We start from the raw sequence: 15,366 nt of genomic DNA on the forward strand, positions 1-15,366 counted from the left end.
TCCTGTTTCAATCATTTGCCTGCAAATTTCATGATCCCATTTTTTGTGATAGCTGATTAATAAAGCACTGTATACATGAGCCACATTTTTGGTTTCCATTCTTCCGTTGAGGGGTATCTAGGTTGTTTCCAGTTTCTGGCTACCACAAATAAAGCTTGTATGCACATAGTTGAACAAATGTCACTGTAGCATTCTGGAACATATTTTCTCTATATGCTTGTGAGTCGAGTAGTTGTATCACAAGGTTAGATTTCTTTCCAATTTTTAAAGAAATTGCCAATTTGTTTTCAAACAGTAACCTTTTTTTCCATTCTATTTTCATGAAAGTTAGGCATTTCCTATTCGGTCAATTCTTTTCCTGATTCAACACTTTGTCTGCCTCTCAATTAGATATCACATTTAAACCTGGGTAATTCCTTCTACAAATTAAATTTACCTTCACTGTTTCCTATTAAAGGTGTGTGCTAAAGGTGTGTCTTCATTTCACCTAGGTCACACAGACCTACAAGGTATTTGGACATAATTGGCGTAGCCCATTGTGCTGGGTTAAAATTGCTCTACATGAACAAATAAAAATAAGATAGTGGTGGAAACACATAAAAATTTGTAATTATAAACTGAAGGATGCACTTGAATAAAACTGATATGCTTGTATAACATATACAGAGAATACTAACTATAACAGTGGTTATAAATATTTATAAAAGAACTAAGTTGATTTGTTTCTTTAAAAAAGTAAGTGAAGTCTATATCAATGGGATATATAGAGTTCAATTTCCTATGCATGTCACTCCAATGTTATTAACACCTTTCAGCGCCCTATTCAATTTTGAGGCTACTATAAGAACCCAATGCCATCCAAAATTCACTCTATTTTTGCAGATATGCACAAGGAACTCTTAAAAGTCCTTGTTAATTGACAACTGGAGAAAGTTTCATGAATAATTTTGTCTCCCAAAGCCAGCATTGTCATCACCACTACCGATGAAAAGAAAATTGTAGTTCTGCAGGGAGGTGAGGTCACAGTGACACAGACCTCACCCTCAGGTCTTGAGCTGGCTCTCTCAAAGCCCTGCTTATTAATGAGTCTGAGATGTGCTGAATGGAGTCACCACCCTGCAGAAGCAAGAATCCAGGTGAGTGCTTTGCTATCAGTCTGAGTGGCAGAGTCAGCAAAGAAGAGAGGACTTAGTATATGTTCAAGTTTGGTAGTGGGAGGTTGGTGTAGAAATAGATCCATGGAACTGACAGAGAAAGCATAGGATTAATTGCATACCTTAGAGGTGAATGGGAATGACATAAGTATTCCTAACTTTGTGACAGTTCCCGTTGGGTGTTGCTGTGATTTGATTTGCCAACTGTGGCTGAATGAGGTACTGTAGGACATTCCAGGCTGTTTGTAAAGGTGCTGAAGGACTATTTAATAAATCATTGTGATAATTCACCTTACCTTACATGACATGTCGAGTGTTATATAATAAATATGTTATATTTGGAGGACACATTCGTTGGATTCTTTACATTGGAGTTACACACCTGATAAAAGTAAAAACCTTGTCAGGTTTGTTTTCTATTTGTGACTGAACTTGTCAACCTATACATATAGTGAAAAAAACCAAACACATAATCTGTACCTTTGGCATAATCATTAGTCTGCTTTTGTTCTGTGAACCCTGTATAAATAAAGAGGCACCTACTTTTCCTTGTAGGAATAGGGTTTGTTGTCCTAAGTGTACTGACGGGCAGTCCAACACATTGTCCTATTTTGTACCATCGCTACTTTACACTAATGCATGGTATGTGAAATCAGTCAGTATCATTGTGCACAAATATTGTATGATTTATGTTTGGATGAAGTTCTCAAATGTAATTCCATGAATTTTATGTCCAGACCTCAAGTGCCACCAAAACTGCCATTCGAGGAAAACTTAAATCAAAATCAGTTCTTTGTGTTTTCTTTGTGACTTCATAACCATGCACCTCATGGAAATTTTACAAATGAAACATTACATGGAACACAGTAGAACAAAACAATAGGTTATAAATTCTTATTTCCTTGACAACAAATATTACTGTTGTTATTCTTAGCACTGGGGTTATTGACATGCAGGTTTGTACTTGTTCTTCCCAAGCAAATGGGATCAACGTTCTGCAGAACTTGTGGTCACATTCAGATAATGCAAAGATATAAGGTTCCTGACTTATTTACAAACAAGTACAAGGTTGTTATTTTTATTCCCTTTTTCCACTTGAGTTCATTTTTAAATTTTTTTCTTTTTAGTTAACTTGAAAGTAGCTGGTTTGTTTGCAAACTCTTTATATTTACATTTTGGGTTGATCCAATTATTTTTGTTCATTTTGTGCTCTTATCAACCTTAGCTGTTTTAAGCACATTATTTACCCTTCTACTCTCATATTATGTTTTATTTGTTTCCTCGCTGTGTCTCATACAAGCTCTGTGTCATCATCTAAGGAGCTGTATTAAAATATCATTGGATGAACACATGTTTATCCCACATAAACAAACATCTGTTATAACCATAATAAAAAAAATCTATGTTAAGACAGAATACAGGCTACTGATCTCTTTGGACCTGCGTTAATTCATTTAATAGAATACTTTCTATTTTGTTCAGTGTCCATTGCCTCTGCAGTGCCAACATGTAGAGAAAAGACAGCTAGTATCTAGTAGTCTGTAAGGTCTAAGAATATCTCCAAACGTGTTTTAACTTCTTCACAGCTGCTTCTGCCTAATGGAGAGATGGACGCACCAAAGAACATGTATGCACTTGATCTAGGCCCTCAACACACATGGAACGGATGCTCACTTTGATCTTCATGTGGGTCCCCTAATAAGTAGAGTGGCTTCTGTCTATGGACTCTGTTGCCTGCTGTCAATCACTTTGCCTTATCCAGGCTGCCTTGTCTGGCCTCAGTGGATGAGGATGAACTCAGTCCTTTTAGGACATGATACCAAGGTGTGTGTGTGTGTGTGTGTGTGTGTGTGTGTGTGTGTGTGTGTGTGTTCGTGTGTGTGTGTGTCCTTGGTGTTGGTGTTGTTGTGCTCCCCTACTCTAAGGGCAAAGGAACGACAGATAGGGGGAAGTGCATGAGAGGAAGAACCGGAAGATGACTATGGAGGAGGCTATGACCAGGAAGTAAAGTGAATACATAAATGAAAGATAAACTAAAAAACTAAAATAATTTCTTGTAATTATTAAAGTGTTCTTGTTATACAGCATTATTAGCAAATATCAATACATTCTGAATGTCTTACATCATGTTTGGTTTTACTGTTTATTTATTTATTATTTTCACTGGTCAACATCAAGTCAGCTTGAATGATTCATTTTGTGTAAAAGCTTTTGTCTCTTCTTGCATCATTATGCACATTGTAAGTCTTGAGCAGTGACACTATTAAAACATGGAAAGTAGCCATTCTCACAAAAAAGTTCTGGAAGAGGTGTTTTTACGCGTCTCTTCTGGCTTTGTATCCATGAGTATAAAGGACCCTCTGTTTCACTCTCTCAGGAGCTCCGTGGATTGGTGGATTCTTGTTTCACCACAACCTGCAATCATTTGCAACTGTACAATAAACCAGAGGAACTGTGTAGACATACTCTAAAGGAAATAGTGCTGAATCACGAAATGAACTTCTGGAATCTGGCAATCAACATTGTTTTCTTATTACAAACAACCACTGGAATTTTGGGAAATTTTTCTCTTTTGTTCTGCTATCTTGGTCTTTGCTACAGAGAATGCAAACTGAAGCCCACAGATTTGATTCTCATGCATCTAATGGCAGCCAATGCCCTGATCATTCTCTCTGCAGGAGTTCCCCACACAATGGCAGTTTGGGGGCTAAAGCATTTCTTGACTGATTATGGATGCACCTTCATATTATACATTCACCAAAGTGCACGGAGTGTGTCCATTGGAACCACATGTCTCTTGAGTGTCTTCCAGGCTGTCACCATCAAGCCTAGGAAATCGTTTTGGACAGATCATAAAAGCAAAGCTGAGAAGTACATTGGATGCTGCACACTTACTATCTGGGTTTTGTACTTGTTGATAAATTTCATTTTCCTTGTGTACCCATTTAGTAAAAGACATACAAAAAATGTGACAAGAAAGCGAGATTTTGAATATTGCTCCATTGTAGGGATTGCTCCAATTGGTGAGACCCTCTATGCAGCATTAGTGGTGTGTCCTGAAGTCTTCCTTTCTGGGCTCATTGCGTGGTCCAGTGGCTCCATAATTGTCCTGCTGTTGAGACACAAAAAGGTGGCTCAACACATCCGCAGCACTCATAATTCCAGCAGGACTTCCCCTGAGTCCAGAGCCACCCAGAACATCCTGTCCCTGGTCTCTATCTTTCTATGTTTTTATACTCTATCCTCCTTCTTAAGAGGCTGCATTGCTCTGCTGCCTAAACAAAACTGGTGGCTGGTGACCATCACTCCCTTCATTTCTCTTTGTTTTCCCTCTTTTGGACCTTTTGTTCTTATGAATCATTACTCTGTTATGCCCAGACTCAGTTTGTTCTGGATAAGGAAGAACCCCTTTTAATCATATTTTAATTATTTAAGTGATATAGTTTGCCTAGTGTCCACTGGTTAATTCACACTATATCCTCAAAATGCCAATACAGTGATTTAAATAAGTAAGTACCACTTTGTATTTTAAAGGTTAGAAAGATGACCATACAAGTTTTTCAGCTTATAGAACAACAAAACCTGAGATATTATTTGAGTCTCATTTCTGTCAACTTGCAGCTGTGAGAATCCTCTCTATGCCCAAATGATAAGCGAACGCAGCAGCAACTCTATCAAAAATATTAAACTTCTTCTGGCATTCATCCAGGCAGTGCAGCTTGGATGCATATGGCTACCACAGCCAGTTTTGGGGACCAACATTGTACCTGTAAGGAAACCTGAAACTATGTCTGACCATGAACTTGGTCTTGAGAAGACTGTACTACCGTCATAACTTCTAGAAACTTCATCAGTCCCATAGAAAATAAAAGTAATATCTGTTACCTCATGCAGATATCAATGCAAAAGAACAATTGTTCTGACATGATTTTGAAGATTATTTGCTATTATTTTAGTGAGAATTTTTTATCATCAGGCTTATTTGATAATAACTTTATTTGATATTGTTCTGTCTTTCTTGATTGGCATCATGATAATGCTAACTTCAACCCAAATTATTTGGACTACTTAATACAGCTATTAAAGAGGTCAGTTTTGGTGTTTGCTGAGAAGCTAAAAATTGCCACTATGATTAGACTGAAGTGTTCAAATGCTGGCCCTGTGCCCAGTGAACTCCATATGATATCATAGGAATATTTGAATATCGATTGTCATTGCTGCTTTATTTATTATAGCATTGAAATGGAGCCTTCATGCATATGCATGAACAGAGAAATCCAACATTAAACACTTTTCATATAGACAATGCACTATAATTTTACTACATTAAAAGGCATAATCATAGCATGTGTAAGAATATTGATGGACTGATAATGGATAACATTAAGCCAGGGCACCCAAACTCAGCAAGACAAAAACCTGCATGTTCTCCATTTATTTTAAGGAAAGAGAATGCCAGTCATTTAACTTTACAGCTACATCTCTAAATTATTTCTAAGTCTGGTAGTTGAATCATTAGTCAGCTCCAGCAGCAATGCTTGGAAAAGATCAATCACTAATATTGTATGTGCCAATGACACTGCCCAGGGAGAGGCTAGAAATCCCTATAGAGTTTTCATAAAACTCTATGATTATGTGGGAAGTGGTGATCATGAGCGCCACAAGCAAAATGAAACTCCACAAAAGCTTGAGGCTCTCAAAACACACAGCCCTCGGGGCTCTGCCTCTCAGATGCACACCCATAGCGACTATGCTAACAGGTGGCCTGCACTCCATTAGTTCTAAGCTGTTTTGCCTTTCCTCTTGCCTGGCCCCTAACAATAAGTTCCCCCTCATTTTTCTTTTTTATAAACCACTAAATATAATTAATGCTGTCATTAAATCTGTAAATATATGTACATCCATTGGAGTTGTAGAGCCCAAGAGTTGCTACAAGCCCTGAAGAGACATGTTCCCTCTCACTGAAGAATTTTAAGTTGCAATAGCTCATCAGAGAGGGGATGAGTCTGGAGAAAAACGTCAACATGTGTGAATAGATTTCTTTCTTTTAATCAATTTTCACTTCATATGTTAATGTAACTGACAACTGTATGTATGCATAAAATATACAGGCAATTTCCTCGGAGGGCAGAAGAAGGCATTGGATTCCATGGACCCTGAGTTACAGGTGACTGGGATACACTGTGTGGCTTCTGTAAATCAAATCCTTGTCCTCTACAAAAGCAGCAAGTGACCTTGTCTAAAGATCCACCTCTCCATTTCCTATACATAGTTATGGATCATAATATATTTCTTTTTTTTTTTTTACAGATCAGGAGGTATTTAGTGATAGAGATTCTATGTGTAATATAAGATACAATTTCCTCAAATATATCTGCTAGTATTTAAGTTTCTGAATTACACATCTAAGTAACGTTTGTATATTAAATTTATATTAGTTACACTTAATCAATTAGCTAATTAATCTTATGTGTTTGGGTGTTTGTCTACATGTATGTCCATGTAACAGATGCATGTCAGGGACTCATAGAGGCCAGAAAGGACCTCAGAGGTGCAGGAACTTGCATGAGAGGTGGCTGTGTGTCACCATGTGAGTGCTGATAAATAAACCCAGATCCCCCAGAAGATCAGTCGGTGCTCTTACAAACTGAGCCATCCATCTACCACATAGATTAGTTAGTTTTATAGACATACGACAAAAAATAGTTAATGAACAACTTGATAGACTTGCATTTGTTCATGGTTTTAGATGTGATGTAAAAAGTTCTGTGAGCCCGTGTGCTTGAGGAGAATACTAAGAGTATAGGAACCAGGCCCGACTGGGCTGCCTGCCTGTCTTGCTGTTCCATGTTCTGTTTCTAGCAGCTTCCATGTCTGTGTTTATCTTGGTTAACTAGTCATGTTTACTGCTGTGAGAACGCACCCCTCCCTTCCTTTAGACTTGGCCTCCTGTGTGCAATCACCACTTGAGGGATTTCACCTGGGAGGGGAATTCCTGTTTTGCTGCCTGTAAGAAGTCTCTTTGGAACTCTGGAAAGGAGAAGAATAAACCGCAGCCATGGCTGCTGCTGTGGCTGCTGCTCTCTTAGCACTAAGGACCCGCTGTGTTAATGTGTGTGTGTGTGTGTGTGTGTGTGTGTGTGTGTGTGTGTGTGTGTGTATGAGAGAGACAGAGAGAAGTACAGAGAGAGAGAGAGAGAGAGAGAGAGAAAGAGAGAGAGAGAGAGAGAGTTAAATCAGCAGTCCCTCGCCCTTGACTCGATACCACGGTGGCACGGGCACCACAAAGACAATAACTGTATGGACGAGGAGTCTCTTTGGCTTTTTGTTGATAGAAGATTGTAATAAGAAGAGATTGTGCATCATATATAACATCTGAAGTCACACAATACTGTCCTGTCTAAGATAGGAGGCAGATACACATTCTGTATTTTCTAAAAATTTTCATGCATTACTTGAGGAAAAAAACATTAAAAATATGCAACTGTTGGTTCTGTTTATTTTACTTTTTGTAATAAAATTAACTAGTTTATTTTCCTTACATCCCATTGAAGTTTCTCATCCTTCCTCTCCTCTCAGTCCTTCCTACCTCTTTCCACCCTGTCTACACCTCCATTTTTCCTAAGAAAACGAGAGGCCTCCAATGACTATCAACCAGCATCAGCACATCAAACTGCAGTAAGCTTAAGGGCATCCTCTCCCATTGAGGTAGAAAAGGCTACACAGTAGGAGGGTAATAGGAGGAAAGGGTCCCAAAAGCAGGCAATAGAGTCAGACACAGCCCTTTCTCTTACTATTAAGAACCACCCAAGAATCTCATGCTACACAATTTAGACAGATGTGCAGAAGGCCTTTGTCAGTCCCATAAAAGCTCATTGGTTGGAAATTCGTTCTTTCTGAGCCCCTAATGGTGCCAAGATAGTTGATTCTGTAGGTTTTTTTGTGGTGTCCTTGACCCCACTGACTCCTTTAATTCTTCATCCTAGTCCTTCACAGGATTCCCCAAGCAATGTGACATGTTAGGCTATGGGTCTCTGCATCTGTTTCCATCAGTTGCTGGGGAAACCTCCCTGATGATAATTATACTAGGATCCTGTCTCAGCACATCCTGTATGCAAGACAAATTGTAGGTCAAAGATTTTGTAGCTGGGTTGAAGTGCCAAAACGTCCATTGAAAGTCTTTCCTGATTAGAAAAAAATGGCTAATTAAGGCTCCATACCTTCTGGTACTAGGAGTCACCTTCATGGTTTCCTAGAAGTTTCCATTGCCCTTGACTTCTAGACTGTTTCTGACATGGGCTACCATTCTAGTCGTCTCTCCCTGTACTCTGTAGATCCATTTTTCCGCCACCTGATCCCTCTTGTTCCCATTCCCAGTCCCACTCCTGTCCAGCATCCTTCTCCATCCACCCAAGATGTCTATCCTGTATCTTTTTCTCAGTGAAATTCAAGAATCCCCCACTGCTTCCTCTGTTACTTAGCTTCTTTGACCCTGTGGGTTGCTGACTAGTTATCCTTTGTTCTACAGCTAATATCCACTTATAAGTGATCACACGCCATGATTGTTTTTATGGCTATGAGTTACCTCATGCAGCATGATCTTTACTTGTTCTCATAATTGGCCTGAAAATGCCATAATGCCATTGTTTGTAATTGCTGATTAATAAAGCACTGTATACATGAACTGCATTTTCAGTATCCATTCTTCAATTGAGGGGTATGTAGGTTGTTTCCAGTTACTGGCTACCACAAATAAAGCTCCTATGAACATAGTTGAACAAATATAATTGTAGCATGCTGGAACATATTTTCTGCATGCTAATGAGTGGGATAGCTGGATCATGAGGATAGATCAATTTCCAATATTTAAGAAACTGTAAATAGGTTTCCAACAGGAGCCTCTATTTCCTTACTAATTTCATGAAAGTTAGGCATTTCCTATTCTGTCAAATCTTTCTCTTATTCATCACTTTGTCTGCCTCTCAATTTGATATCACATTTAAACAGTGGTAATATCTTCTACAAATTACATTTATCTTCATTGTTTTCTACTAAAGGTATCTGCTAAAGGTGTGTCTGCATATCAGCTAGCTCACACAGCCTTACAAGGTATTTGGACATAATCAAAGTAGACATTTTGCTGGGTTAAAATTGCTCTTTAGGAACACATAAGCATGACACAGTGGTGGAAAGATACAAAAATTTGTAATTCTCAACTGAGGGGTGCACTTGAATAAAATTCACAGGCTGATATAAAATATACAAACAATACTAACTGTGAAAAATGTTATAAAATTTTTAAAGGAAATAAGTTGATTTGTATTTAAAGAGCAAATGAAGTCTATATTCAATGGAATATAAAGACTTCAATATCTTATGCATGTTACTCCAGTGTTACTAACACCTTCCAGTGACCCACTCAATTTTGAGACATCTTGAAAACTCAGTGCCTCCCCTAATCACTGTGTCTTTGGAGGTACTCACAAGGAAGTCTCAAAAGTCTTTGTCAATTGACAACCAAAGAAACTTTCATGATTAATTTTGTCTCCCAAAGCCAGCATTATGATCACCTCTACCGATGAAAAGAAAATTGCAGTTCTGCAGGGAGGTGAGGTCACAGTGACACAGACCTCGCCCTCAGGTCTTGAGCTGGCTCTCTCACAGCCCTGCTTATTAATGAGTCTGAGATATGCTGAATGGAGTCACCATCCTGCAGAAGCAAGAATCCAGGTGAGTACTTTGATATCAGTCTGAGTATCAGAGTCAGCAGAGAAGAGAGAACTTAGTATATGTTCAAGTTTGGTAGTGGGAAGTTGGTGTAGAAAAATTTCCATGGAACTCAGAGAGAAGGCATAGGAATAATTGCATACCTAAGAGGTGAGTGGGAATGACAGAAGTGTTTCTAACTTTGTCACATTTCCTGTTGGTTCTTACTGTGATTTGATTTGCCAACTGTGGCTGACTGAGGCTAAGACAGGACATTGCAAGCCATTTGTAAAGGTGCTGAAGGACTATTGTAATAAATCATTGTGAAAATTCACCTTAGCCTGCATGGCATGTAGTGTATCTTAGTAGTAGTAGTTCTTGGAGGAGGAGGAGGAAGAAGAAGAGAAAGAGGAGAAAGAATGAACTCATTATGATTTCATTCCCATATTGGACATTTAAATGGAAATATAAGAAACTCATAGTCCTAGATAGGTCAAGTATGTTATCTGTTTCCGGAGGTAAACATACTTTATTTCCCACCTTACTTATATTCTGCTTTTAGAGACATTAGTAACTGATTCTGTATTTAATAGTCATTGGTAAAATGACTCTTTTGAAGTCTCTTCCATGTGAACTTGGAAAGGTATCATGGAAGAGAACTTACATTGAAAGTATTGTGCAAGGATAGCTAAGACCAAATATGTCCCAACCTATCTCTCCTTGCTTAGTCATACTCTAAATGTAAGCAGAATCTGATTGACCAAAGCAAATGTTTCTGACTTTATAGCCCAGATGAAGAAACATTTAGTAAAAGATGTTTGGTTTTAGTATTTGTTAGTCCAAGAGGACTTGTTCAGATATTTTCTGTTTGTCTGGGGTCTTTTCAAACTATAAACACTGCCATTCTAAAAGCAGGCTGTTATATAACATTTTATATTTGAAGGACACATTCTTTGGATATTTTAAAATGGAGTTATAGGATGGACAATAATAAAATATATTCAGGTTGTATTTTCTATTTGTGAATGGACTTTTAAACCTAGACAGGTATTGAAAAAAAACAAGCACATAATCTGTACCGCTGAGATAATCATTAGTCTTCTTTTGTTCTGTGAAAACTGTACAAATAAAGAAGCACCTGCTTCTGCATTTAGGAATAGGGTTTGCTGCCCTAAGCGTGTTATCCACCTTAGGTGTACTGACGGGCAGTCCAACACATTGTCCACTTTTGTACCATCACTACTTTACACTACTAATGCATGGTATCTGAGCTCAGGCAGTATCTTTGTACACAAATATTGGATAATGTCTGTTGCAACAATGCTGTCAAATGTGATTCCATGAATTTTATGTGCAGAACGTAGCTACCACCAAAGCTGCCATTCAAGGAAAAACTTAAACCAATATCACATTCTTGTTTTCTTTGTGACTTCATAACCATACATCTCATGGATTTTCTCCAAGGGAAACATTACAGGGAACACAGCAGATTAAAGGAATAGATTATAAATTCTTCTTTCTTTGACAAAAAGTATGACTGTTGTTATTCTTAGCACTGGGGTTACTGGCATGCAGGTTTGCGTTTGTTCTGCCCACGCACATGGGATGAGTATTCTACAGAACTTGTGGGCACGGTCAGATAAAGCAAAGTCATGAGGTTCCTGGCTTATTCACAAACATGTACAAGGTTATTGCTCTTATTTTTTTTCACTTTTTGCTCCTTTTTTCTTTTCTTTTCTTTTTTGTTAATTAAAAGTAGCTGGTTTGTTTAAAAACTCTTTATATTTACAGTTTTGGCTGACCCAATTCTTTCATTTTTCTTTCTGCTCTTATTAACCTTATCTGTTTTAAGCACATTATTTATCCTTCTTCTCTCATGTTATGTTTTCTTTGTTTCCTCACCGTGTCTCATACAAGCTCTGTGTCATCGTCTAAGGAGCCACATGAAAATATCATTGGCTCAACACAGGTTTATCCCACATAAACAATCATCTGTTATCACCATAGGCAAAGAAACTACGTTAAGACAGAATGCAGGCTAGGGATCTTTGTGCGTCTGGATAAGTTCACTTAATAGAAAACTTCCAGTTTTGTTCAGTGCCTATTTCCTCCGCAGTGCCAAAACATAGAGAAAAGACAGCTAGTATCTGATAGTCTCTAAGGCCCCACAATATCTCCAAATGTGTTTTAACTTCTTCACAGCTGTCTCTGCCTTATGGAGAGATGGAAGCACCAACCAAAGAACACACATCTACTAGATCTAGGCCCTCAACACACATGTAACTGATGCCCAGTTTGATCTTCATATGGGTTCCTTAGTAAGTAGAATGGTTTCTACCTATAGACTCTGTTGTCTGCTTTCAATCACTTTGCCTTATCCAGGCTGCCTTGTCTGGCCTCAGTGGATGAGGATGAACTCAGTTCTTTTGGGACTTGATGTTCCGAGGTTGTGTGTGTGTGTGTGTGTGTGTGTGTGTGTGTGTGTGTGTGTGTGTTGTGCTCCCCTTTTCTGAGGGCAAGTGGAAGGCAGATAGGGGGAAGCGCATGAGAGGGAGGAACCTGGAAGACAACTATGGAGGTGGTTATGATCAGGATGTAAAGTGAATAAATAAATTAGAAATAAAATTTAAAATTAAAATAGTTTATAGTAATATAAGTTCTCTTGTTCTACAGCACTCCTAACAAATATCAATATATTCTGAATGTTTGCATCATGTTTGCTTTTATTATTATTTAATTTATTATTTTTTATTTTATTATTTATTTATTTATCATTCTCAACAGCAATTATCAAATCATCTTGAATGATTCTTTTGTGTGAAGCTTTTTGTCTCTTATCCATCACTATGTATATTAAAAGTATTGAGCATTTTCACAGTAAAAACATGGAAAGTAACCATCTCACAAAGAAGTTCTGGAAGAGGTGTTTTTATGTGTCTCCTTTGGCTTTGTACTCAGGAGTATAAAGGACCCTCTGTTTCTATGGAGTTATAGATTCTTCTTTCATCCCAAGCTGCAATCTTTTGCAGTTATACAATAAAACACATAAACTGTGTGGACGTATTGTAAAGGAAATTGTGCTAAATCAGAAGATGAACTTCTGGAATCTGACAATCAAAATTGTTTTCTTATCACAAACAAGCACTGGAATTTTGGGAAATTTTTCTCTTTTGTTCTGCTATCTCGCTCTTTACTACAGAGAATGCAAACTGAAGCCCACAGATTTGATTCTCATGCATCTAATGGCAGCCAATGCCCTGATCATTCTCTCTGCAGGAGTTCCCCAAACAATGGCAGTTTGGGGATGGAAGCAGTTCTTGACTGAATATGGATGCACCTTCATATTATACATTCACCAAAGTGCGCGGAGTGTGTCCATTGGAACCACATGTCTCTTGAGTGTCTTCCAGGCTGTCACCATCAATCCTAGGAAATCGTGTTGGTCAGATCACAAAGGAAAAGCTGAGAAGTACACTGGATGCTGCATATTTATAATCTGGATTTTGTACTTGTTGATAAATTTCATTTTCTTTGTGTACCCATTTAGCAAAAGAAATAGAAACAATTGGACAAGAAAGCGAAATTTTGAATACTGCTCCATTGTATGGAGTGATCAAATAAGTGATGCCATCTATACAGCATTAGTGGTGTGTCCTGAAGTCTTCCTTTCTGGGCTCATTGCGTGGTCCAGTGGCTACATGATTGTCCTCCTGTTCAGGCACAAACAGGTGGCTCAACACATCCGCAGCACTCCTAATTCCAGCAGAACTTCCCCTGAGTCCAGAGCCACCCAGAACATCCTGTCCCTCGTGTCTCTCTTTCTGGGTTTTTATACTCTATCCTCCTTCTTAAGAGGCTGCCTTGCTTTTTTGTCTAAACACAACTGGTGGCTGGTGAACATCACTCCCTTCATTTCTCTTTGTTTTCCCTCTTTTGGACCTTTTGTTCTTATGAATCATTACTCTGTTATGCCCAGACTCAGTTTGTTCTGGATAAGGAATAAACCCTCTTAATCATATTATAATTCTTTAAGTGATATATTTTGCTTTGTATCCGCTGGTTGATTCACACTCTTTCCTCAAAAGTCAATACAGTGACTTGAATAGGGGGTTGGCACTTTCTGTTTGAAAGATTAGAAAAATAACTATACAAGTTTTTCTACTTGTTGACTTAGGAACAGACAAAAGCTTCCATATCATTTGAGTCTCATTTCTGTCAACTTGCAGACGTGAGAGTCTTCTCAATTCCCACCTGATATGCAAAGGGGTCAGGAAGAATACTGTCAATAATACTAAACTTCTTGTGGGGTTCATCTAGGCAGTGCAGCTTGGAGGCATATGGCTATCACAGCCAGTTTTAGGGGACCAACATTCCACCTGTAAGGAAAACTAAAACCATGTGTGGCCATGAACTTATTCTGCAGAGGCTGTAGTATCATCACAAGAGTAATATCACCATAAGAGTAATATCAGTTACCTCATACAGATATCAATCCAAAGACTGATTGTATTAACATGATTTTAAGGCTTGTTTGCTGATATTGTAGTGAGAATTTTTTATCTACAGGCTTATTTGATAAGAACTTCATTTGTCACTGTTCTGTCCTTATCTGTTTGGCATCATGATAATGATAAAGTCAGCAAAAGGTATTTGGAGAAATTAATACAGCTATTTTGGGGGTCAGTTTGAGGTTTGTTGAAAAGCTAAAAATTGGAAGTATGATTAGATTGAAGTATTTGAATCATGGGCCTATACCCAGTGAACTGCATCTCATACCATAGAAATATATGAATATGGATTGTCCTTGCTGTTTTATTTATTGTAGCAATGAAATGGTGTCTTCCTACATATACATAAACAGATAAATCCAACATTAAATACTTTTCATATATAATGTGTACTATAACTCGACTACAGTGAAAGATAGAATCATGAGGTGTGTAGAAAAATTGATGGACTGATAATGCATAACATTAAGCCAGGTCACACAAACTCATGAAGAAAAAGATTACATGTTCTCTGGTTGTTTCAAAGAAAGAGAATCCCAATCACTACATTTTACCAATTAAGACTCAGGAGCTAGGATGATGGAGTAAAATCCTACTAACTCAGAAATGCAGACAAAGCACCCAACTAATTTACTATTCAGCTCATGTCCCAGATGGAAAAGGCCAGCTAGGTCACATGACATGCCAAGAGTCGAAAGCCAAAAGCTTAAAACCCAAGAGTTATTTCTCCGTCTCCATGCTGTCTTTTGTTTATAGTTTTCCAGAAATTATTTTATATGTGTACGTATACATTTATATTATTACACATATATACAATAGATTACCTATGGCAAGAAAAACCGTGACACAATCAGGAATTATATAAATGTTACTTCTTAGTGTTTGGGCTATGCGTATTCGACAGCCCTGAAGAAGACATCTTTCCTATCTTGGTGCATAGGAATTTCTGAACGTAAATCAATCTCCATCACATAGTTTCAGTATCCACTTCTCACATT

The 15,366-nt window shown here is 38.0% G+C and overlaps 2 protein-coding genes across 2 annotated transcripts; both read left to right on the plus strand.

Annotated features, from left to right (window-relative positions):
• Positions 1-3,648: 3,648 nt before the first annotated feature.
• Positions 3,649-4,569, plus strand: LOC311591067 (vomeronasal type-1 receptor 4-like; the record flags this gene model as incomplete). The annotated part of the gene is made up of 1 exon (XM_084770435.1): positions 3,649-4,569. One exon carries the CDS (start codon positions 3,649-3,651, stop codon positions 4,567-4,569), a length of 921 nt encoding a protein of 306 aa, XP_084626561.1.
• An 8,383-nt stretch (positions 4,570-12,952) lies between these two features.
• LOC311591414 (vomeronasal type-1 receptor 4-like) lies at positions 12,953-13,873 on the plus strand (the record flags this gene model as incomplete). Its single annotated transcript, XM_084770982.1, has 1 exon — positions 12,953-13,873. One exon carries the CDS (start codon positions 12,953-12,955, stop codon positions 13,871-13,873), a length of 921 nt encoding a protein of 306 aa, XP_084627108.1.
• Between the last annotated feature and the right edge of the window lie 1,493 nt (positions 13,874-15,366).

The sequence above is a fragment of the Acomys minous genome (assembly GCF_964271855.1).
Source record: "Acomys minous genome assembly, chromosome: 20".
NCBI lineage: Eukaryota > Metazoa > Chordata > Mammalia > Rodentia > Muridae > Acomys > Acomys minous.